Raw genomic sequence first — 23,635 nt, forward strand, 5'->3', positions numbered from 1 at the left:
CTAGTAACTTCCGTGAGTTGCTGGAAGAAAGCCTCATCCAATGTTTGTTGCTTATGGTAAATCTTATAACAAAGAATTTGGTACTGATGATAAATCCTATCAAAAGTTGTAACATGCTACATGTAGTAAAAAAGAAGCCCTATGGGAATACTACTTCTCAGCTAACACCTCTAAACAGGCTCAAAGCTTGTTATGGCAGGGAAACCATAATAAACCTGGTCTGCTGTGTGGAAGGGGAAACTGAGGCAAACCACTTCATGGCATTGATGTCTATCTGCATTGAGTTATCACCAGTTGGAAAAACACAATCGTTGACAATCCTGCACATTTACAAAGACAGGTTTTCGAGTGACAAATAGAAGGCACACAGAGCTTTGTAAAAACACATGTGGATCACACTCCAAGATTTGCAACACTTGGGCATTGTATGTTCCAAACCTTAAGTAGGCCTTGGGCACACTCCCTTCAACCTAGTCAGTGACTAACACTTCTGCAGTAAACTAAGGAGGGAGATGTGACATTCTGTGCCCCCAAAGGAACAGGTATCAATGGTATCAGTGAAAAAGTTATGATTTGCTGAATATGATTACCCTATTTGTATGCATGTCTCATTTTTGTGCCAAAAATTCTGAAAGCATGTGAGGGCATATGAGCAGCTCATGTGACACTGGACTCCATTTGTGCCTGTGCGTTTCTGATAATTGTGCTGGGGGCTTCTGCTTGGAAAAATGAAGGTTCCTCCGAATGACAGAAGCCATAAAAGGTGGAAGTAAGAAAATCTCTTGGCCTCACTTCCCCGCATAACTCAACACCTGGAAAAACCTTAGGAACAAGGACCGAACTGGTGATTTGGTCCCAGGCTGAAGGCATTTCTAGCCTGTGCATGGAGGACTGGTGGACTGTTTGTACCATCAGAGTGACACACTGTGTGATTCAAATCCTGTCAAGTTTATAGAACTCAGATAGTAATTTTCCTTTATTTCTTAGGTCATCTCCTTTGATCTGTACACTTATTACTTATAGTCACTTAAAATCTATCCTTCTGGCAGTTAATAACTTGGTTTTATATTTTTTTTACCTAAAACAGTGTGTTGTGTGAAATGCAAAAGGGAAATGTGCTCAGGAACAGGGGCTAGTGTATTGTCCTCTCCACATTGAGGGAGGGGTGGACTGGGTAATAAACTTACACTTTCCGGGCTTCTGACCAGGGTAAGACAGTACAGCTCTGGGTTCCTAGCCTGGGGAGCTCTGGGGGTGGGGGCGGGCAGGTGGGGAATTGACTTTAGCCTCTCTATTGTTGGTTCATGAGTGCCTCGTGAAAACCTTCATGTAACTGCAGCTGGGTGCAGTTGTGTCTGGCTGTGAGAGTCCAAACCTAGAGAGGATTGCAGTTTTGTCACATCCTCAAAGTGTGAAAGGGAGCCCAGGTTGGTATGCCAGAGGGCTCGGTGATATGCCCTTTCCAGGTTGCATCCTGGGCAAGTCCATCACACCCACCTAAAGAACAAGCCCTGCTAGACCGTGAGTCCATTTCCTTCTTGTCGTGTGCTCAGTTACTAATGGAGAGACCATGCTTACAGCAGGGAAGTCACGAGTCCTGGGTTCTGTCTGTCATTCTCTGTGTGACCTTCACCAAGTCAGTCTCCCTTTGCCTCAGTTTACCTATCAGGATAATGACGATATGTTGATAGTGACTTTCCTTTACTTGGTGTTTTGAAGATCCTTCAATGAAAGGTGTTACACAGTATGATGGAAGTTACTGATGAGAATTACTGATTTCCGATGCCTTAGCGATAACCCTGTGTGCCTGCAGAAAGTGTTCGTATCTCTCCTCACTTACCTTAAGAACATAAGAATGGCCGTACTGGGTCAGACCAAAGGTCCATCCAGCCCAGTATCCTGTCTACCAACAGTGGCCAATGCCAGGTGCCCTAACAGGTAATGATCAAGTGATTTCTCTCCTGCCATCCATCACCCCCCTCTGACAAACGGAGGCTAAGGACACCATTCCTTACCCATCCTGGCTCATAGCCATAAATAGACTTAACCTCCATGAATTTATCCAGCTCTCTTTTAAACCCTGTTATCGTTGTATAGTTACCTTTCTCCAGATCTCTCTGTCTACTATCTACCCATTAATACTGGGCATTTACAGGGTATCAGACCCTCTGGAGAGCTGCCCATTATCCCTAGTTTTCTTCCTAATCAACTCTACTTTTTAAATATACACAAATACACAGAGCAGCCACTTCCTCTCCGACTCAGTGGAGAGCCCAAGAGTTCTCATCTCCCTTTGGGAATGTCCCTTAATTACTGTTTACTTCTAAACCTGGATAAAGAACACAGAAGCACAGACATTGAAAGAGAGACAGTGGCTAGAGTGTCTATGGTTTCCAGCCTATTTGCATCCAGATGCCGCGTCTCCCCTAGAGGCTGAGTGAACCCCCCTGGGAGTGTGCACAGCTAGATTATAAACGGTGCACACCCCTGGTTGGCTCTTGGCGTGGGATGCTGCTGCAGATGCTGGGGTGAGAGAGGTGTGGAACACGGCTGCCTGCAGGGGGTTCCCAGGGAAGACACGTCTGGCTCAGCATTCACAGGTACCCGTCTCTTGCTGAGGAGCTTACCTGCTCAACAAACCTAGTGCAACGTGGGCATGATGGGATAGAGAATAGGTCTGTGGTCCTTTCCGCTCTGCACAACCATTAACCATGCTGGGGCCCTTGCCACAGGGGATGAGTTTGCTCCAATATCACTGGCCAAAATGTCCCATTTGCTCTGCCCCTGGCTGATGGGCTCCAGCTCCGAGGTGGCTGCATTTCAGTGGCACAGGGGATGCTTCAGAATGAAAGGTTTTACTAGATGTAGAATACAAGGCCAAATTATGAGGCCGTGGCCCATACGTTCTCAGGCCCCACAGAAGCAAAACTCCCCTTGGAGTAAGAATTGAGTAAAGACCTCAGGAGCCAGCTGTGTGTGAGTTAATGCACAGGGACTCTCACCTCCTCATCTTGCATTTCAGGCCTCTGGCTGTTAAAAGGGGTGGCTCTCACCTGACTTTGTGATGGAAAGCACGGAGGGGCTAGGGCTCCTCAGTGGAAGAATTATATGAATTTTTCAACATGGGCAAGACCTCTTTTCTCCTGGCTTCATTTGAGAAGTTGGCTGAACTGTTATGCCTGAAACTTTCCAAAACAATTCAGCTAGAAGCAGAAACCCAGTGTGGGAAATTTCAGTCGAAATGGTTTAAATTTGGCAAACTTATAACCAACTGAAAATGAGGTCTCCTAATTGAATGTGTCAGACAGCGTTAACTAACCATGGTGTCACCAGCACCACCTACAATGGCCAATCCATTTGTGAATCCCATTCAGCTATGCTATTTGCTCCAATAATGTCTGTGGCAAGGAGTTCCACAGGCCAAATATGGATTAAGTAAACAATTTTCCTTTCTCAATGTTATATATTCAGACTTTCAATGTAATTGAATGTTCCCTTGTTCCTGTGCTATGAGCCAGAGTAAATATAAATGCTTGACCTACTTTCTTTATTGATAGATTCATAGGTTTAAGATCAGAAGGGACAATTAGATCATGCTAGATTTTTTTTAAAATTATCCAAAATCAGATTTTCCATTGTTTCTTAATCTTGTCAAATCTTCTTTTTATTTTTATCCTTTTATTTTTTAACAGTTTAGGTTTAATGCAGAACTGTCTTTTATTTCCTTTGGGGGTGGGTGGGGGGGGAGTCTGTTGCTGCCCGACTGCCTACTTCTGATTCGGAATGAGATGTTTGGTGATCGGTCAGCTTGTAAATCTGGTTTTTGTAACTCTGAGGTTCTACTGTAGATGCTGTTTAACATCCTCCTTGACTGCTAATGGACTGGAAAGTGTTTCATGACCGTATGTGATCTGAGTACCTGATACTTCTCCTTTCCAAATGCAGAACAAAACTAATTCTTGAACACATCTCCCTTTTCTCCAACATTTACAAGTTTCCTTTCTCCCTCTAGGAATTGGCCTATACATTTTCTAGGGTTTCTTTTCTTCTTAATATAATTAATAACCTCCTTTTTGTTATCCTTAGCCCTGCAAAGCATGGATTTCCCCCTGATGTCTGCAACATACTGTATCTATTTTCATAACTTCCAATTTCTATTGCTTGCTATCTATTTTCCCTTTTCCCCATTTGTTATATATTGCTTTCCCCGCCCCTCAGTTGCTGCCTTCACTTTTCAACTGAACTGGGTTTTTAAGCAAAGTTCTCCACTTTCTTGATTGTGGAATCGATGGTTTTTAGCTCTCTCATAAACTCTTCTTAAAGAACTTCCATTTTTCATTCCCATTTTCTGTCTACATTTTTCCTCCCTATCAGTTTTGCTGATCATTTGCCTTATCTTTGGGGAATTGGCCCTTTCAAAGGGTATCTGTAGATAGCTATTACTGGCTGGGAGCTGTTCTCTGCTTGTCCACAGCAATGTAATCAGTTCCATTCTTTATTTTGTTCTCCTCTATGGTATGCCCCCTTAATTGTCTCTTATCTAAACTAACCAGTCCCAGACTTTTCAGTCTTTCCGCATACGCCAGCCTCCCCCATTCTCATAGCCTGCCTGGGAAATCCCCTTTCTATCTACTAGATCCTTTATAGAGACTGGGTGACCAAAAGTGAGTGCATCTCCAAAGCAGGATATTCTCCCTCCCATTCCTTACACATCTGAACATTGTCTTTGTTGTGGCCACTACAGCAAATGAGCAGGTGTTTCCGTGGAGCTGCTATCAATGATGCCCAAGTCTTTTCCCTGAGGAGTGTTCTAGTTGGGATGTTTCCCCCGGCACATGTCTTAGCAAAGGTGTTTTTTCCCCACTCTCAGATTTTCAGTAACTAGGTGAATGGGAAACTGGCTACAGCATGGACTCTCTAGTCTGGGTTTCATTGTATTGAGCCCATGTGTAAATTGGCAGACTTTTTTCGCTGCAAGTTTGGTCAATGACCAAAGAGCCTTGAAAAGAAATCATTGTTGCAAACCCTTACACCTCTCGTTAAGGTGCCTTTATTACGTCACTGAAACTGAAGAGTTCTGTCTTCAAAAGCGGCTTTGTAGTGTTTACACCTCCGCTATTTCTTCAGCAAATGTTGCCTCTTGGCAAAAAAACTTGGCAGTGCAGATAAGGCCTAAGGAACAATGAGGGAAAACCAGCATCCACTCATGTTTACTGCTGGTGCCTATTAAAGTTTCCCACACCACGATATGTAGGAATTATTGACTAAAGAAGCACCATAAAATATGGAACTGACATTAGTAGGGTCAATTGTTCATAATTCATTTATCTGAATAATGAAAATGTCATTTTTCAGTGTGTGAAGAGCGACCAATCTGCTTCATCCATGACACCAGCCTCCAGCTGTGTATGTAGTGTCTAATATTAACATTTTCTCTCCATCCAGGCATTTGTCCTCCGACCATCACGCTAGACCTTGGGCCATACAGGAAGTCAGGAGAACGTACGGTCTATGCAGGAAACACCGTTCTGTCTCAGTGTTGGACACCTTCTCCCCTACACCATGTCAGATTCCAACTCAACCGATTTCACAAACCCTTCCACCTTCATCCTGCTGGGCATTCCTGGCCTGGAGGCAGCCCATGTCTGGATCTCCATCCCCTTCTGTGCCATGTACGCCATAGTCATCCTGGGGAACTTCACCATCCTGTTCATCGTGAAGAGGGAGCCAAGCCTCCATGGGCCCATGTACTATTTCCTCTGCATGCTGGTCGTCGCCGACGTGGTCCCTTCTACGGCCATCCTACCCAAAATGCTAAGTATCTTCTGGTTCAATTCCAGGGAGATCAATTTCAGCGCCTGCCTCACCCAGATGTTCTGCCTTCTCAGCTGCTCTGTGATGCATTCTGGGATCCTCGTGGCCATGGCTTTTGATCGCTACATGGCCATCTGTGATCCCCTGAGATATTCCAGCACTCTGACAAACCCTGTGGTGGCCAAAATTGGCCTGGCCCTGGTGCTGCGTGGCGTCATGCTCGTATTGCCCCTTCCCTTCCTGGTGAGGAGGTGGCCATATTGCAGAACCAACATCATTCCCTACACATACTGCAAGCACATATCTGTAGTGAAGCTGGCCTGCGCCGACATCCGCCTCAGTAGTTACTACAGCCTGGCTGTGGCATTCTTGGTGACCGGTGTGGATGTGTTTTGTATCGCCATGTCCTATACCCAGATCCTCAGGGCCATCTTCAGCCTCCCAACAAAGGACGCCCGCCTCAAGACTTTTGGGACCTGCGGCTCCCACCTCTGTGTCATCTTAGCCTCTTACAGCCTACATCTCGTCTCCGCCCTAACGGAACGGTTTGGGCACAATATGGCCCTGCATTTCCACGTTCTCATGAACAACATATATCTCATGGTGCCCCCCATGTTAAACCCCATCATCTATGGGGTGAGGACCCAGCAGATTCGGGATAGTCTGCTCCAGCTCTTTACTCATTAAGGGTCCTAAAGCTTTCTCCTGGTGATCTGGCTCTCAGAGTGAGCTCCATGCAGAGCTGGCTGGTGACATGGTGCTGGGCCCTCTTCCCTGAATCACTGACTGGCCAGTCAAAGAGACCTGAAACCCTTTCCTGACTTTACTGGGCTGTGTCAGTGTGACAAACTGGGGAATCTGACTATGTGCAACTCCGAGGGTTGCCGCCTTTCTAATTCCTGATAACTGGAATCACGAGGCCCCACCCATGTACCATGCATCTTCCCCCAGGTTACGCCCCTGCTCTGCCTCTTCCCCTCAAGGCCCTGCCCTTCACTCTCTCCTCTCCTCCCCACCTCCTGTAACTCTCTGGATCGTCCTTGTGACACTCTGCACTCCAAAGCACTCCATATTTACCACGGTGATGTAATTATGGTACGTTTTGTACAAAGTATGTCCTGTGAGGTATTATTCTAAAGGGCTTAATCTGCTTAACATTGATACCTCCTTGGGTTGTATATGAAGTAATGAAATCATGCTTTGTGTGAGTTCCTAAAGTGTGATACGAGGCTGGAAACACCCAAAACCAGCCTTTCAGGTATGTCAAAGGATTAGCTAGACAGTGTTAATTGCTGTCATAAACACTCATCGAGGGAAGAATCCACTAGCACAGGAACTCTGTATAAGAAAGCCTCCGCGGAGGGAGTATGGAGACAACGGAGAATGTTTGGCCAATGGGGGCGGACCCCGCACGTCACATACACAGACTTTTCATAAAACTGGAAGAAACTATAAAAGGTGGGGAGTGAAATCACCTCTTGTCTTCACTGCCCCACAACTCAACACCTGCAAGAAGCTCAGGAAGGCAAAGGAGTTTGAATGGGGCAGGGGAACCCAGGCTTCAAAGCAGGTACAGCCTGTTCCTCAGGAATCTGTAAGCCTGCTTGTATCATCAGTCAGGGTGAGATATTGCTGATTCAAATCCTATCAAGCATGTACAAGTCTTACGCTGCAGGTTTGTTTCATTTCCTGAGCAACCTGTTTTGATCTGTTCTTTTATCACTTATAATCACTTAGCATCTATCCTTCTGTAGTTAATAAACCTGATTTATGTTTCATCTTAACTAGTGTATTTTTGAGTGAAGTGATTGGGATTCTTAGCTCCGTTAGCAAAGAAAGGTGCATATCTTCCCCCATCGAGGGGGGAGAGGGTAATTAATGAGCTTGCACCGTACACATCTCTGTGTTGTGCAAGACAGTGTAATTCTGAGTCTGTGCTCCTGGAGGGGTGCAAAGCTGGGGAGCTGGGATATTGGCTGATTGTCCATGAGTAGCTTAGGTAAAGCACTCAAGTAACTTAGTTGAGTGTGTGGCAACACCTGCTGTCGTGTTGGGTGAGAACAGGGCCCGGAGGGGCTGGCTGTGTGTCACCAGCAGAGCAGGGGGAGAGGCCAACCCAGCTGAATGGTTTGGGGGCACAGCGGTTCCAACAGCTTCCAGGCTTCTCCCAGAGGTACATCCCATCACAATCTCCTCCTCCCACCCAGTGCCCCCAGCTGGGCTCCCTCTGCTCTGGGGATGGGACGGGAGATGCTGCAGCCTGACAAGGAGCCTGCCTGCGGGTAGGAGGCGGCCCCACTTAATGACCCAGTGCATCCCTCTGCCCTGCAGTAACTGGACATCGTTATACATGAGATATGAATAGAATTCTTAAGTCAGTTTCAGGGTCGAGATGGTGAGCTTTAGAGTTGCAAAGAGTTCTTTCAGAATTAATCCTTCGCTTGCAGCCCAATGTTCAGGATCAGGGGGATCCAGAATGGAGCTGCAGACCTCAGCCTTGTGACTTGAGCTTCTCCTGACGAAGCTGAAATGTATCAGGACCCTAGTATTCTTTTAAGGACCATTTGCAGGCTATGATAATGAAGAATTGTTGCTTTGAAATAGAATTACCTATTTCCTGTGAATACACTGGTAACTCTTCCATTCATCAGCATAAGGTAATTATCCGTTAAGCCTGCATTGGTAGTTAACTACAAATATCAAATAGAAGTCTAGACAATGAAATTATTACACGCATGTTTAATTTCAATGTTACTATTTTCTTTTGATCTTTGAATCAGCAGATATACCAACAGACAGGAACCACCTGTTTACATGGTTAACATCTAACAAGATATAAATAAACACATACAATTAGGATTACCTCTTGTCATAACCATACAGCTAAGGGTAGCCTAGAATTCCTCCTTTACTTGTAAGGGATTAAGAAGCTCAAGTAACCTGGTTGGCACCTGACCAAAAGGACCAATGGGGAAAGAAGATACTTTCAAATCTGGGGGGGGAGGTGGGAGGCTTTGTTTGGGCTCTTTGTTTGTGTGCTCTCTCCTGGGACTGAGAAGGGCCAGGCAGAAAACTCCTTCTCCTGCAGACCATCCTGAAACGAGTCTCTCATACTACAAAAAGTGTAAGTAAGCAAGGTGAGGTGCATTAGGTTATCATTTGTTTGAGCTTGTGACTTTTCCCTGTGCTAGAGGGAGGTTTATTCCTGTTTTTGTAACTTTAAAGTTGCCTAGAGGGAATTCCTCTGTGTTTTAAATCTTTTGTTACCCTGTAAAGTTGCCTTCCATCCTGATTTTACCGAGGTGATTCTTTTACCTTTTTTAAAAAATAAAATTCTTCTTTTAAGAACCTGATTGATTTTCAGTGTCCTAAAGACCCAGGGGTTTAGGTCTGTGCTCACTTTGTAACCAATTGGTTAGGATATTATTCTCAAGCCTTCCCAGGAAAGAGGGTGTAGGAGTTTGGGGGGATATTTTGGAGGAGATAGGGCTCCAAGTGGCCCTCCCTGAACGTTTGTTTAAATCACTTGGTGGTTGCAGCGATACCAAGGGCAAGGAAGAAATTGTGCCTTGGGGAAGTTTTTAACCTAAGCTGGTAGAAATAAGCTTAGGGAGTCTTTCATGCAGGTCCCTGCATCTGTACCCCAGAGTTCAGAGTGGGGAGGGAACCCTGACACCTCTAATTCTCTAACAGTACAGGTTTGCATTTTAAAGCTCAAGTCCATTTCCCATGGCGATGTTGCTATTTATGAGAAATGGCCGTAATGACCATTTATATACTTCTCTAATATGTCTTTAAAGGTTGAATTTTGGTCAATTAGCATGCTAGTTGCATAACCCTTTCTGACCATGTCACAGCTATTTACTCACATTTGATTGTAGGAACCATCTCTATCCTTACGTCTTGGGGCTTTTACTGTACTCTTTGCTCATGCTCCTTGTGCTCAGAGGCAGGAGGCTTGGGCAGACAGAAGAAAGGAGTAACTGCATTTTAGATAAAATCCATTTTCTCCAGCTTCTCTGCTGAGGGGTGGGCTTTGAAGGAATGAAACCTCCTCAGAAGAGGGACCAGAGAGAGGCAGTATTGGTCCAGCCCTTTACAAACTCATTCTCCTTTTCAAAGTGCTACTGCAAAGCCTCCCTGATTCGAATTGCCTCCCATTATGCCCCTCTAACAGCCTTCTTACCTATCCTTTTATAAAAGAATTTTACCTTTTTACCTTCTCTCCTGCTTCTGGCTCACCTGATTGTGACTGATAAGACACCTGCAGAGTGGAGAACAGCTCCTGACTGGACATAGCACTGGGCAACCCCGGCATGGGCTCCACATCTTTTAATGCCTCCACATCATTATCGATGATATCCTCCTCTGGGTTAGGTTGAATTTCCATTGGCTCCAGCCCCACCGAAGTATCCACAGGGCTCTTGGTGGTGGAAGTGGGGTTGCTACCAAAGATAGCATCCAACTCCTTATAAAAATGGCAAGTCTGGGGCGCAGCATAGGAGCGACTGTTTGCCTCCCTTGCCTGCTGGTACGTGTGCCTCAGCTCCTTCACCTTTGCTCTGCACTTCCACTTCTCCCGATCAAAGCCCTTTTCCTGCAAGCTGCAAGAAATCTTCCCCTAGGTATCGAAATTCCTACAGCTGGAGCACAGCTGGGACTGCACAGCATCCTCTCTCCAAATCCTCAGCAGATCCAGCAGCTCCACAGTGGTCCAGGTGGAAGACCATTTGCGGCATGGATCCACCATGGCTACCTGGGAAGATGTGATGTGAACACTCCACACCGAGTAAACAGGAAGGGGAATTTCAAAATTCCTGGGCCTTTAAAGGGGGAGGAGTGGAAAGTATTTACTTGGATGCAGGGCAGCAGAGTTGAAACTCCTGACCAGCGTGGTTAGGATGGGCATTGTGGGATGCCTTCAGGAGGCCAATTACAGCAATGAAATCAAGCATCGTGTCTACACTGGCACTTCGGCGACAAAACTTTTGAGTAAACGGCCTTACAACTGTCATTCAGTTCCCTTTATTCCGTCACTGAAACTAAGGAGTTCCATTGTCAAAAGCGGCTTTGTAGTGTTTACAACTCCACTATTTCTTCACCAAAGGCTGCCTTTTGGCAAAAAAACTTGGCAGTGCAGATAAGGCCTAAGGAACAATGAGGGAAAACCAGCATCCACTCATGTTTCCTGCTGGCACCTATTAAGGTTTCCCACACCATGATGTGTAGGAATTATTGATGGAAGGAGCACCATAAAATATGGAATTGACATTAGTAGGGTCAGTTGTTCATAATTCATTTATCTTAATCATAAAAATGTCATTTTTCAGTGTGTGTGGAGCGACCAAGCTGCTTCATCCATGACACTAGCCTCCAGCTGTGCGTGTAGTGTCTCATATTAACACTGTCTCTCCATCCAGGCATTTGTCCTTCGATGATCACCCTAGACCCTGGGCACAATCAGGAAGTCAGGGGAACGTACAGTACATGCAGGAAACACCATTGTGCCTCAGCGTTGGACACCTTCTCTCCTATTCCATGTCAGATTCCAACTCAACCGACTTCACCAACCCCTCCACCTTCATCCTGCTGGGCATTCCTGGCCTGGAGGCAGCCCATGTCTGGATCTCCATCCCCTTCTGCACCATGTACATCATAGCCATCTTGGGGAACTTCACCATCCTGTTCATCGTGAAGAGGGAGCCGAGCCTCCATGGGCCCATGTACTATTTCCTCTGCATGCTGGTCGTCACTGACCTGGTCCCGTCTACGGCCGTCCTACCCAAAATGCTGAGCATCTTCTGGTTCAATTCCAGGGAGATCAATTTCAGCGCCTGCCTCACCCAGAAGTACTTCACTCTCAGCTTCTCTGTGACGCATTCTGGGATCCTCATAGCCATGGCTTTTACGTGGCCATCTGCGTAGCGATCAAAACGGTCGACTTCCCAACTCCAAACCATTTTGAGACCGATCAGTAGCAGCTTGGAGTTGCCAGCTTCCACAATGCGATCGCCATGCGCTTTCCCACCGAGAGCACAGCTCTCATTTGGGTGTCCTTGCGCGGGAGGGCTGGGGTGAGTTCAGTACACACTTCCAGGAAGGTGGCTTTCCACATCCAGAAGTTCTGCAGCCACTGCGCGTCATACCAGACCTGCAGAACGATGCAATTCCACCACTCGCTGCTAGTTTCCCGAGCCCAAAAATGTCGTCTTCACAGCTTTGAGATTGACTCCAATGCCATTCGCGATGTGCTGCTGACAGCTAGGAGAGCTGTGCAGGATCCATTCCCACAGACAGAGGTGGTGGGCTGAGCAGAAAACACGGGACGTTGGAAAATGACACAACTGGATATGGAAGCACATGGAATGCTGGGACGGAAAGAAATGCATCATGGGACATTGAGCCCGGAGCCATGATATGCTGCGATCCGCTCTGCCTTCCCTATGTGCACAAGATGGAGAGCCTTAACAATTGTTTAGTTACTGGTTTTCCTTTCCCCTCAGTATCCCCTTGAAACGAGGTGGCCTTTGGCGGGACACTACTGAGAGTATCAATTCTGGACAAATCCATCTCCTCCATAACTTCAAATATAAACACGATACACACATACATACAGCATAATCATAACCAGCAAATTACAACCTTTTCATAGACACCTTACTTGACCTTCTTTGTACAAGATTTGGTGCCACTTTAGGACCTTGCTTGCAACAATGATCTATATGGTCACAGTTCATGTCAATAACATCACACCCCTTTAGTAGCAATCTCAGTCTAAGGCGATCTTTGGGGTCTTGGTATGCCAGGGTCTGATGAGATAAGGAAGTAAGTGGGCTTTACATATTGGCTAGCCCCCTGCAGAGCTGCTTCCCAACCCCAGAGTTATGGCCATGGAAATAATCCACCTCCCTCTTGGACTCTCCTTGTGATTCCCACACCCAGCACTGAGACCTTCCCCTCCCCTTTCCAAGAGGGCTGTGGTCTGTGCTGTCTGGGCTAAGAGCTGTGTCTTTTCACACCTGCTTCCTGTGTCATAGAATCGTAGAATATCAGGGTTGGAAGGGACCTCAGGAGGTCATCTAGTCCAACCCCCTGCTCAAAGCAGGACCAATCCCCAATTAAATCATCCCAGCCAGGGCTTTGTCAAGCCTGACCTTAAAAATATCTAAAGAAGGAGATTCCACCACCTCCCTAGGTAACACATTCCAGTGTTTCACCACCCTCCTAGTGAAAAAGATTTTCCTAATATCCAACCTAAACCTCCCCCACTGCAACTTGAGACCATTACTCCTTGTTCTGTCATCAGCTACCACTGAGAACAGTCTAGATCCATCCTCCTTGGAACCCCCTTTCAGGTATTTGAAAGCAGCTATCAAATCCCCCCTCATTCTTCTCTTCTGCAGACTAAACAATCCCAGTTCCCTCAGCCTCTCCTCAGAAGCCATATGTTCCAGTCCCCTAATAATTTTTGTTGCCCTCCGCTGGACGTTTTCCAATTTTTCCACATCCTTCTTGTAGTGTGGGGCCCAAAACTGGACACTGTACTCCAGATGAGGCCTCACCAATGTCGAATAGAGGGGAACGATCACGTCTCTCGATCTGCTGGCAATGCCCCTACGTATACGTCCCAAAATGCCATTGGCCTTCTTGGCAACAAGGGCACACTGTTGACTCATATCCAGCTTCTCGTCCACTGTAACCCCTAGGTCCTTTTCTGCAGAACTGTTGCCGAGCCATTCAGCCCCTAGTCTGTAGCGGTGCATGGGATTCTTCCATCCTAAGTGCAGGATTCTGCACTTGTCCTTGTTGAACCTCATCAGATTTCTTTTGCCCCAATCCTCCAATTTGTCTAGGGTCCTCTGTATCCTGTTCCTACCCTCCAGCATATCTACCTCTCCTCCCAGTTTAGTGTCATCTGCAAACTTGCTGACGGTGCAATCCACACCATCCTCCAGATCATTTATGAAGATATTGAACAAAACCGGACCCAGGACCGACCCTTGGGGCACTCTGCTAGATACCGGCTGCCAACTAGACATGGAGCCCTTGATCACTTCCCATTGAGCCCGACAATCTAGCCAACTTTCTATCCACCTTATAGTCCATTCATCCAGCCCATACTTCTTTAACTTGCTGGCAAGAATACTGTGGGAGATCGTCTCAAAAGCTTTGCTAAAGTCAAGGAACAACATTTCCACTGCTTTCCCCTCATCCACAGAGCCAGTGATCTCGTCACAGAAGGCAATTAGGTTAGTCAGGCATGACTTGCCCTTGGTGAATCCATGCTGACTCTTCCTGATCACTTTCCTCTCCTCTAAGTGCTTCAGAATTGATTCCTTGAGGACCTGCTCCATGATTTTTCCAGGGACTGAGGTGAGGCTGACTGGCCTGTAGTTCCCAGGATCCTCCTCCTTTCCTTTTTTAAAGATGGGCACTATATTAGCCTTTTTCCAGTCCTCCGGGACTTCCCCCGATCACTATGAGTTTTCAAAGATAATGGCCAAAGGCTCTGCAATCACATCCGCCAACTCCTTTAGCACTCTCGGATGCAGCACATGCGGCCCCATGGACTTGTGCTCGTCCAGCTTTTCTAAATAGTCCCAAACCACTTCTTTCTCCACAGAGGGCTGGTCACCTCCTCCCCATGCTGTGCTGCCCAGTGCAGTAGTCTGGGAGCTGACCTTGTTCGTGAAGACAGAGGCAAAAAAAGCATTGAGTACATTAGCTTTTTCCACATCCTCTGTCACTAGGTTGCCTCCCTCATTCAGTAAGGGGCCCACTCTTTCCTTGACTTTCTTCTTGTTCCTAACATACCTAACTTCTTGTTACTCTTAACATCTTCCACTTCTTGTAATCTTCTTTTTTGTGTTCAAGATCAGCAAGGATTTTACTGTTAAGCCAAGCTGGTTGCCTACCATATTTCCTATCTTTCTACACATCGGCATGGTTTGTCCCTGTAACCTCAATAAGGATTCTTTAAAATACAGAGTCTTCCCAACCCAGGGAATTTCCTCCTCCCCTCTGTCAGTTGGGTCATTAGCATTTCCACAGACAACCATTGATTCAGTTGGACCTGCATCCTGTCTGAGAGGGACAGAGTTACTTTTCACAAGCATGTCAGGAACAAAGTCCTGAATAATCGGGAGCTGGATTGGAATACCCTGCATCACCCCTCTCTCTATCCCCGAGAGGTCAGTTGTGTGACGGCTCCTCTTCCGGAGGTCAGTTCTTTCTCAAAGGCTGAGCCACAGGTTGGGTGCCTGGGAGCACAAATGCTGAATCGTCCATTCTGTCCTGGGCATCCTCCCCCATGTAATCAGTTAGGAGACATTCCTGTACTCCCACTATTCGTCCCCCAGTTTCCTCCTCTGGGCCTCACCTAGGACACATACTCTTATGCTCTCTAGAGTGGAATCTATCCCCTGGTCAGCCGTGAAGGACTCACAGCTAACAGCCTGGATAGTTGTCTCTGTGGCAGGCTCTACATGCCGCTCCCTTCCTTGGGGTGGTGTTGCCTCCTGCTGCAGAGTTAAAGGAACTCACACGCACCTCCTCAGTGATTTCTGTGACTCTATCACCCTTCTCTAGACTCCCCTCTGGAACACATCTCCCTATGCTGCCTAGCACTGGACTTGTCCCTTGTTTAGCTGCAACATAGACATTTTTCTCCCTGAGTCAGAGCTGCCTTCAGCTGAAGGGCAGGAGCTGGTCTGAACCACCCCTACCCCGGAAGCATGCAGTTTCCCGCTGCTGTAGGGGAATCAAGGAGACTCTCTCTCTTCCCTTCACCAGTTCCTGAGACTTTCCCCTTTCCCTCTGAGGTCCCAGCAGAATGCTCCTTCTTGCTGCAGGCGGACAATTTAACAGCCTGAGCTACATGGAAGAAATCATTGCCAATTAGCATATCAATAGGGGTATCGTCTACCACCCTCACTGATAATACAGCTTACAAACCTTGAGTTTCTATGTGCACTTTAGCCAAAGGCCCAAGGATTTTCTCACCTTGTTGCAGTATACTCATCCTAACTACATGCTTCATGCCTAGTTGTGAAGACGCTAAATTACAAACCTAGTAGGATAAGTGACAGGTTCCTGAGGGGCTTCTGTGCTTATAATTTCAGCATTTGCATGAGCTACCTGCTGCCTGCTTCCTCTGAGCACAGAGCATTTATTTTTTAGGGGATCAGTGGAATTACAATGATAATTCTGGACTCTTCTGTTTTAACAGGAGATTAGGGTTGGGGATTAGAAGAAAGGGGTAAAATGGGACCATACTTCCCACTAAGTGTAAACCCTCCGTCTGTAGTTTTCAACTTTTTGTCCTATAGACACTGTTTCACATCATCTTTACATCTTTTTAAGATGTACTCCTGACCAACCAGATCAAACATTCTTTCAAAGCTTGTAACACCTGGGCCCCTTACCCACTTTCCCATCAAATCTTCCATTTGTTAACATATTTCACGTTACGTACCAGCACCCCACTTAAGATTCCTAAATGTCCCTCTATACATTTTAGGGGTAATCTGAAATGGTTTCAAAACCATTTCTTTGAATTTACAATAATCTAAAGCATCATCAGATGGCATTTTATTGAATATATCCACAGCTTTACCGGTTAAATTAGCAACTAAAGTGGGAATCTTCTTGTCATCTTGTCATCAGGAACCTTATGAATCACACACAGTCTCTCAAAGGTAAGTGAAGTATTCAGCAATATCTCCTACCTCGTTGTATGCAGGACGCAGCTGTTCCCATTTGAGGATTTTTGGAGAGGTGGGAATCAGTGGAGTGGTTCTGCTTTTCCAGCAAGTCCAAGAGGTGATTCCGCGCTCTCTCTCTTTCTCCTCAGTTTCTTCTTGTTTTAGTTCCATAGCCCTTCTGTGTTCAGCCTCATCACTGGCAGCTTCTGCCAGCTTTAGCTGCAATAGTCTCCTCTGCTCTTTTTATTTTTCTACTGCCTGCAATCTGAATAGCTCCGATTTCACAATTGTTTAGCTCTTTGCACTCATCTTGTTACTTTTCTGTCCCTACTTCCCTTTACTGAAATAAGCAAAGAGAAAACAACATACTGGTAACCTCTTTGACTGATCTCCAGCCACCACACTTAAAGTCTTCCTTAAAATTTCTACACCAGTGTATGAAGTGCAAATCTCACTCAGAGCAAGTTGTGCATTTTACCCTGTTCGCTGTGCCACTGTGAAGGACTTCCCTGGGGTGCTACCTGGAATTGGGGTACCGCTGAGCTCTGTGGCACACCAGTCTGAGTCCCCTCTCACACTGTGATCATGTGACAAGCTGCAGACCCCTCCAGGTCCTGCACTCACACAAACATTCACAGGCAGGGACACACCCTGCTGAGTTACATGAATGCTTTCGCTAGCCATTCATGAACCAGCAATAGCGAGGCTCCAGTCAATTCCCCCCAGCTCACCAGCTTAGGACCCCAGAGCTGTACCATCTTGCCCTGGTCAGAAGCCCAGTTTATTAACAAGTCTGCCTCTCCCTTAATGTGGAGGGGACAATGCACCAGCCCCTCTCCTTGAGCAGATTTCCGTTTTGCATTTCAAACAACACACTGTTTTAGGTAAAAAACATAAAAGCGATTTATTCACTACAGAAGGATAGATTTTTAGTGATTATAACAAGGTGTAGAGACCAAAGTAGATGTCCTAAGAGATACAGCAAAATCACCATCTGAGTTCCCTAAACTAGACAGCGTTTGAATCAAGCAGTATCTCATCCTGATGGTACAAACAGTTCATCAGTCTTCCATACACTGGCTGGGATTTCTCCTTTCCAGCTCCCCAGTCAAAATCCTTTCCCTCTAAATCTTTTCCTTTGACATGTTGAGTTTGCGGGGGGTGGGGAGGGGAGTGAGGCCAAGTGATGATATCACTTCCCCTTTTTATAGCTTCTGCCAGGTGCAGGGAACTTCATTGTCCCAAACAAAGCCCCCAGCACAATTAGTGGGAAAGTACAGGCACAAGACGGAGTCTGGTGTCACATGAGATGGTCACATGTCCTTGCATGCTTCAGTGAGTCATAGCAGGGGCCATTACCCATATTCTGGCTACAACATCTACAGGAAAGTCCATCCGGTGGGGAGAAGCTTCTCCCATGGCCCATTGTTCTCATTGATGGGCCATCAACTTGAATAGTCCATTCACAAAGTGCTGGCTCGACTGGATGTCAACTACCTTGTGGGAGTTACCACAGGAGCAAACACATTTCAAATACAGGTACATAATCAATATTCATATTTTCAGATTTTAAATATGAGACATGCATACAAATAGGATCATCATATTCAGCAAACCATAGTTTTTCCAGTGACACCTCACATGACACATGACACAGTTTGTACAAGATTTGTGGCAATGATATAAAAGCTATATTTGTGGCAACGATATAACAGTGGTGAATATGGGGGTGCCAGGGTGTTGTTTTGGGGTACAGTCTGGAAGCTGTTGAAACCTCTGTGCCCCCAAAACCATTCAGCTGGGTTGGCCTCTCCCCCTACTCTTCTGATGACACACAGCCAGCCCCTCTGGGCCCTGTTATCACCCAGCATGACAGCAGGTGGTGCCACACATCCAACTAAGTTACTTGAGTGCTTTACCTAAGTCACTCATGGACCAGTAATGGAGGCACCAGAGAATTTCCCAGCTCCCCAGCCTTGCACCCCTGCTGGACCATAAACCCCAAATTATACCATCTTGCACTACACAGAGATCGGTACAGTGTGAACTCATTAGTCTGCCCTCCACTCAATGGGGGAAGATATTCACCAACCTTTGTTAGCAGAGCTAAGAGTCCCAAACACTTCACTCAAAACCACACTGGTTCAGATAAAACTTAAATCAGGTTTATTAACTACAGAAGGGTAGATGTTACGTAATTATAAGTGATAGCAAACAGACCAAAGCAGGTTACTTAGGAAATTAAACAAACTTGCAGATTAAGATTTTTAGAATGATACCTCACAGGGCATGCTTTGTACAAAACATACCATAATTACATCACCATGGTAAATATGGGGTGCTTTAGAGTGCAGAGTGTCACAGGGATGAACCAGAGAGTGACAGGGGGAGGAGAGGAGAGAGTTGCAGGCGGGGCCTTGAGGGAAGAGGCAGAGCAGGGGCGTAACCTGGGGGAAGATGCATGGTACATGGGTGGGGCCTCAGGGTTCCAGTTATCAGCAATTAGAAAGGTGGCAACCCTATGAGTTCTACATAGATGGACTCCCAGTTTGTCACGCTGACACAGCATGGTAAGGTCCGGAAAGGATTTAATGTCTCTTTGACTGGCCAGTCAGTGATTCAGGGAAGAGGGCCCAGCACCATGTCACCAGCCAGCTCTGCATGGAGCGCGGTCTGAGAACCAGAGCACCAGCAGAAAATTTTAGGTCCCTTTCTGAATAAAGAGCTGGAGCAGCCTATCCCGGATCTCCTGAGTCTTCGCCCCATAGATGATGGGGTTTAGCATGGGGGGCACCAGGAGGTACATGTTGGACATGAGAACATGGAAATGCAGGGCCACATTGTGCCCAAACCGTTGCGTGAGGGCGGCAAACAGATGTGGGATGTAAAAGGCTAAGATGACACAGAGGTGAGAGCCGCATGTCCCAAAAGTCTTGAGGCGGGCATCCTTTGTTGGGAGGCTGAAGATGGCCCTGAGGATCTGGGTATAGGACACGGCGATAAAAAACACATCCAGACCGATCACCAAGAATGCCACAGAGAGGCTGTAGTAACTACTGACGCTGATGTCGGTGCAGGCCAGCTTCACCACAGCGATGTGCTCACAGTAGGTGTTTGGAATGATGTTGGTTCTGCAATATGGCCACCTCCTTGCCAGGAAGGGATGGGGCAGTATGAGCATGATGCCGCGCAGCACCACGGCCAGGGAAATTTTGGCCACCACAGCGTTCGTCAGGGTGGTGGAATGTCTCAGGGGATCGCAGATGGCCACATAGCGATCAAAAGCCATGGCCACCAGGATCCCAGACTCTATCATAAAGAAACTGAGAAGGAAGTACATCTGGGTGAGGCAGGCACTGAAATTGATCTCCCTGGAATTGAACCAGAAGATGCTCAGCATTTTGGGCAGCACTGATGTAGACAGCACCAGGTCTGTGATGGCTAGCATGCAGAGGAAATAGTACATGGGTGCATGGAGGCTCGGCTCCATCTTGACGATGAACATGATGATGAAGTTCCCCAAGATGGCTATGGCATAGATCATGCAGAAGGGGATGGAGATCCAGACATGGGCTGCCTCCAGGCCAGGAATGCCCAGCAGGATGAAGGTGGAGGGGTTGGTGAAGTCGGTTGAGTTGGAATCTGACATGGTGTAGGGATGAAGGTGTCCAATACTGAGGCAGAACAGTGTTTTCTGCATCTACCATACATTCCCCTGACTTCCTGTATGTGCCCAGGATCTAGGGTGATGGTCGCAAGACAAATACCTGGATTTAGAGACAATGTTAATATGAGACACTTCATGCACTACTGGAGGATGTTCTCATGAATAAAGCAGGTTGGTCTCTCTTCACACGCTGAAAAATGATATTTTCATTTTTCAGATAAATGAATTATGAACAACTGACCCTACTAATGCCAATTTCATATTTGATGGTGCTCCCTGTGTCAATAATTCCTGCACATCCTGGTGTGGGAAACCTTAATAGGCACCAGCAGGAAACACGAGTGGATACTGGTTTTCCCTTATTGGTCCCTCGGCCTTGTTTATACTGCCAAATTTTTTCGACAAAAGGCAGCATTTGGTGACAAAATAGTGGAGGTGTAAGTACGACAAAGCCTCTTTTGACGACGGAACTCCTCAGTTTCAATGACGTAATAAAGCCGCCTTGACGAGAGTTGCAAGGTCTTTACCCAAAATTTTTATTGCCAAAGTGCCAGTGTAGACACGCTGCTTGATTTTATCACTGTAATTGGCCCATTGGTTTTCTCCCACGCCCAACGTCCCCCACCCCTGGGAACACTCACCATGCTTGCAGTGTTTGCTGGCATACGTGCTTAGAATCATAGAATCATAGAATATCAGGGTTGGAAGGGACCTCAGGAGGTCATCTAGTCCAACCCCCTGCTCAAAGCAGGACCAATCCCCAATTAAATCTTCCCAGCCAGGGCTTTGTCAAGCCTGACCTTAAAAACTTCTAAGGAAGGAGATTCTACCACCTTGCTAGGTAACGCATTCCAGTGTTTCACCACCCTCCTAGTGAAAAAGTTTTTCCTAATATCCAACCTAAACCTCCCCCACTGCAACTTGACAAGGGTCAAGGGTCAGCGGGAAAATGACTGGTGTGTTACCAGCAGTGTATTTTAATGTAGTGTTTCAATGTTGTATGTGTACTTAACAATAATGCTTCTGTTTATTGTTACTTGTGCTTCACCAGTTATGTCCTTGAAAGGAGGCACCCCTCCACTCCACCTAAGTGACTCCAGCAGATAAGAAAGCACCCAAGACGGAGCAAGGAAGATATGTCCTGGGAGGTGCTGTAGTACTCTGATGCAGACAAGATGGAATGCAGGCACTGGCGGGACAGCGACAAACATGAAAGAAGAGAAAAAGAGGCATACCCTAGGGATGCAATGGAAAGGGAGATAAAAGTTTTGGAGCAGCACACCAACATGCTGCAGTTCCTCCTGATGCTTCAGACTGAGCAGATGGGACCTTCCCCTGCAGCATATTCTGAACTCTTTCCCATGTCCTCCCCAAACTCCGCCCACTCATTCCTTTCCCTTTGATGATGGGGTTGAGCACTGGGGGCACCAGGAGGTACACGTTGGACATGAGAACATGGAAATGCAGGGCCACCTTGTGCCCAAACCGTTGTGCGATGATGGCGAATAGATGTGGGATGTAAAAGGCTAAGATGACACAGAGGTGGGAGCCGCATGTCCCAAAAATCTTGAGCTGGGTGTTCTTTGTTGGGAGGCTGAAGATGGCCCTGAAGATCTGGGTATAGGACATGGTGATAAAAAGAACATCCAGACCGATTGCCAAGAATTGCCACAGAGAGGCTGTAGTAACTACTGAGGCGGATGCCGGCACAGTCCAGCTTCACCACAGCGATGTGCTCACAGTAGGTGTTTGGAATGATGTTGGCTCTGCAATATGGCCCTCCTACTTGCCAGGAAGGGATAGGGCAGTATGAGCATGACGCCACGCACCACCACGGCCAGGCCAATTTTGGACCACCGCTGGGTTTGTCAGAGTGGTGGAATGTCTCAGGGGATCGCAGATGGCCACATAGCGATCAAAAGCCATGGCCACAAAGATCCCAGATTCTATCGCAGAGCAGCTGAGAACGAAGTACATCTGGGTGAGGCAGGCACTGAAATTGATCTCTCTGGAATTGAACCAGAAGATGCTCAGCATTTTGGGCAGGACAGCCATAGACGGGACCAGGTCGGTGACGACCAGCGTGCAGAGGAAATAGTACAAAGGCCCATGGAGGCTTGGTTCCTTCTTCACGATGAACAGGATGGTGAAGTTCCCCAAGATGGCTATGGCATACATGGCGCAGAAGGGGATGGAGATCCAGAAATGGGCTGCCTCCAGGCCAGGAATATCCAACAGGATGAAAGTGGAGGGGTTTGTAAAGTCAGTTGAGTTGGAATCAGACATGGTTTAGGGGAGAAGGTGTCCAGCACTGAGGCAGAAAGGTGTTTCCTGCATGTACCGTACGTTCCCCTGACTTCCTGTATGAACCCAGGGTCTAGGGCAATAGTCACAGGACAAATACCTGGATGGAGAGACAGTGTTAATATGAGACACTTCATGCACTACTGGAGGCTGTTCTCATGGATGAAGCAGGTTGGTCGCTCCACACACACTGAAAAATGACATTTTCATTATTCAGATAAATGAATTATGAACAACAGACCCTAACACTGCAATTCCATATTTTATAGTGCTCCTTTTGTCAATAATTCCTACACATCCTGGTGTGGGAAACCTTAATAGGCACCAGCAAGAAGCACGAGTGGATACTGGTTTTCCCTTATTGGTCCCTCGGCCTTGTCTACACTGCCAAGCTTTTTCGCCAAAAGGCAGCATTTGGTAACGAAATAGTGGAGGTGTTAACACCTCAAAGCCACTTTCCCTAACGGAACTCCGCAGTTTCAGTGACGTAATAAAGCCACCTGGACGAGAGTTGCAAGGTTTTTACTCAAACTTTTTGTCACCAAAGTGCCAGTGTAGACACCCTGCTTGATTTTATCACTGTAATTGGCCCATTGCTTTTCTCCCATGCCCAGTGTCCCCCACCCCTGGGAACACTCTCCATGCTTGCAATGTTCACTGGCATGTTTGCTTGTCAAGAGTTATGGGGAAAGAGACTGGTGTGTTACCAGTGGTGTATTTTAATGTAGCATTTCAATGCTGTACGTATAGTTAACAATAATGCTTCTGTTTATTGTTACGTGTACTTCACCAGATATGTTCTTGAAAGGAGGCACCCCCTCCACTCCAGCTGAGTGTCTCCACCGGATAAGAAAGCACCAAAGATGGAGCAAGGAAGATATGTTTCAGGAGGTGCAGCAATACTCTCATGCAGACAAGACGGAATGCAAGCAGTGGAGGGAAAGCGAGAAGCAGGAAAGGAAAGAAAATGAAGCATACACTAGGGATGAAATGGAGAGACTGATAAAAGTTTTGGAGCAGCAAACCAACATGCTGCAGTCCCTCCTGATGCTCCAGACTGAGCAGATGGGTGCCCGCCCTCCCCTTCAGCACATTCAGAACTCTTTCCCATGTCTGCCCCAAACTCTGCCCGCTCATTCCTTTCCGA

The 23,635-nt window shown here is 46.8% G+C and overlaps 2 protein-coding genes and 1 pseudogene across 2 annotated transcripts; 1 reads left to right on the forward strand and 2 right to left on the reverse strand.

The window, feature by feature from the left end:
- The first annotated feature begins 5,511 nt into the window (after positions 1-5,511).
- LOC141980916 (olfactory receptor 52K2-like) lies at positions 5,512-6,501 on the forward strand. Its single transcript, XM_074942679.1, has one exon. It carries the CDS (start codon positions 5,512-5,514, stop codon positions 6,499-6,501), a length of 990 nt encoding a protein of 329 aa, XP_074798780.1.
- Positions 6,502-19,218: 12,717 nt separating this feature from the next.
- LOC141980922 (olfactory receptor 52H1-like) lies at positions 19,219-20,217 on the reverse strand. Its single transcript, XM_074942692.1, has one exon. It carries the CDS (start codon positions 20,215-20,217, stop codon positions 19,219-19,221), a length of 999 nt encoding a protein of 332 aa, XP_074798793.1.
- Positions 20,218-21,420: 1,203 nt separating this feature from the next.
- Positions 21,421-22,470, reverse strand: LOC141981058 (olfactory receptor 52D1-like; annotated as a pseudogene).
- Positions 22,471-23,635: the final 1,165 nt, after the last annotated feature.

Source organism: Natator depressus, chromosome 1 (assembly GCF_965152275.1).
Source record: "Natator depressus isolate rNatDep1 chromosome 1, rNatDep2.hap1, whole genome shotgun sequence".
In the NCBI taxonomy this organism is placed as follows: domain Eukaryota; kingdom Metazoa; phylum Chordata; order Testudines; family Cheloniidae; genus Natator; species Natator depressus.

What these genes read in the sequence shown, in the direction of transcription:
- LOC141980922 (XM_074942692.1), bottom strand. Translation starts at nt 20,217, where the DNA reads ATGCAGAAAACACTGTTCTGCCTCAGTATTGGACACCTTCATCCCTAC.
- LOC141980916 (XM_074942679.1), top strand. Translation starts at nt 5,512, where the DNA reads ATGCAGGAAACACCGTTCTGTCTCAGTGTTGGACACCTTCTCCCCTAC.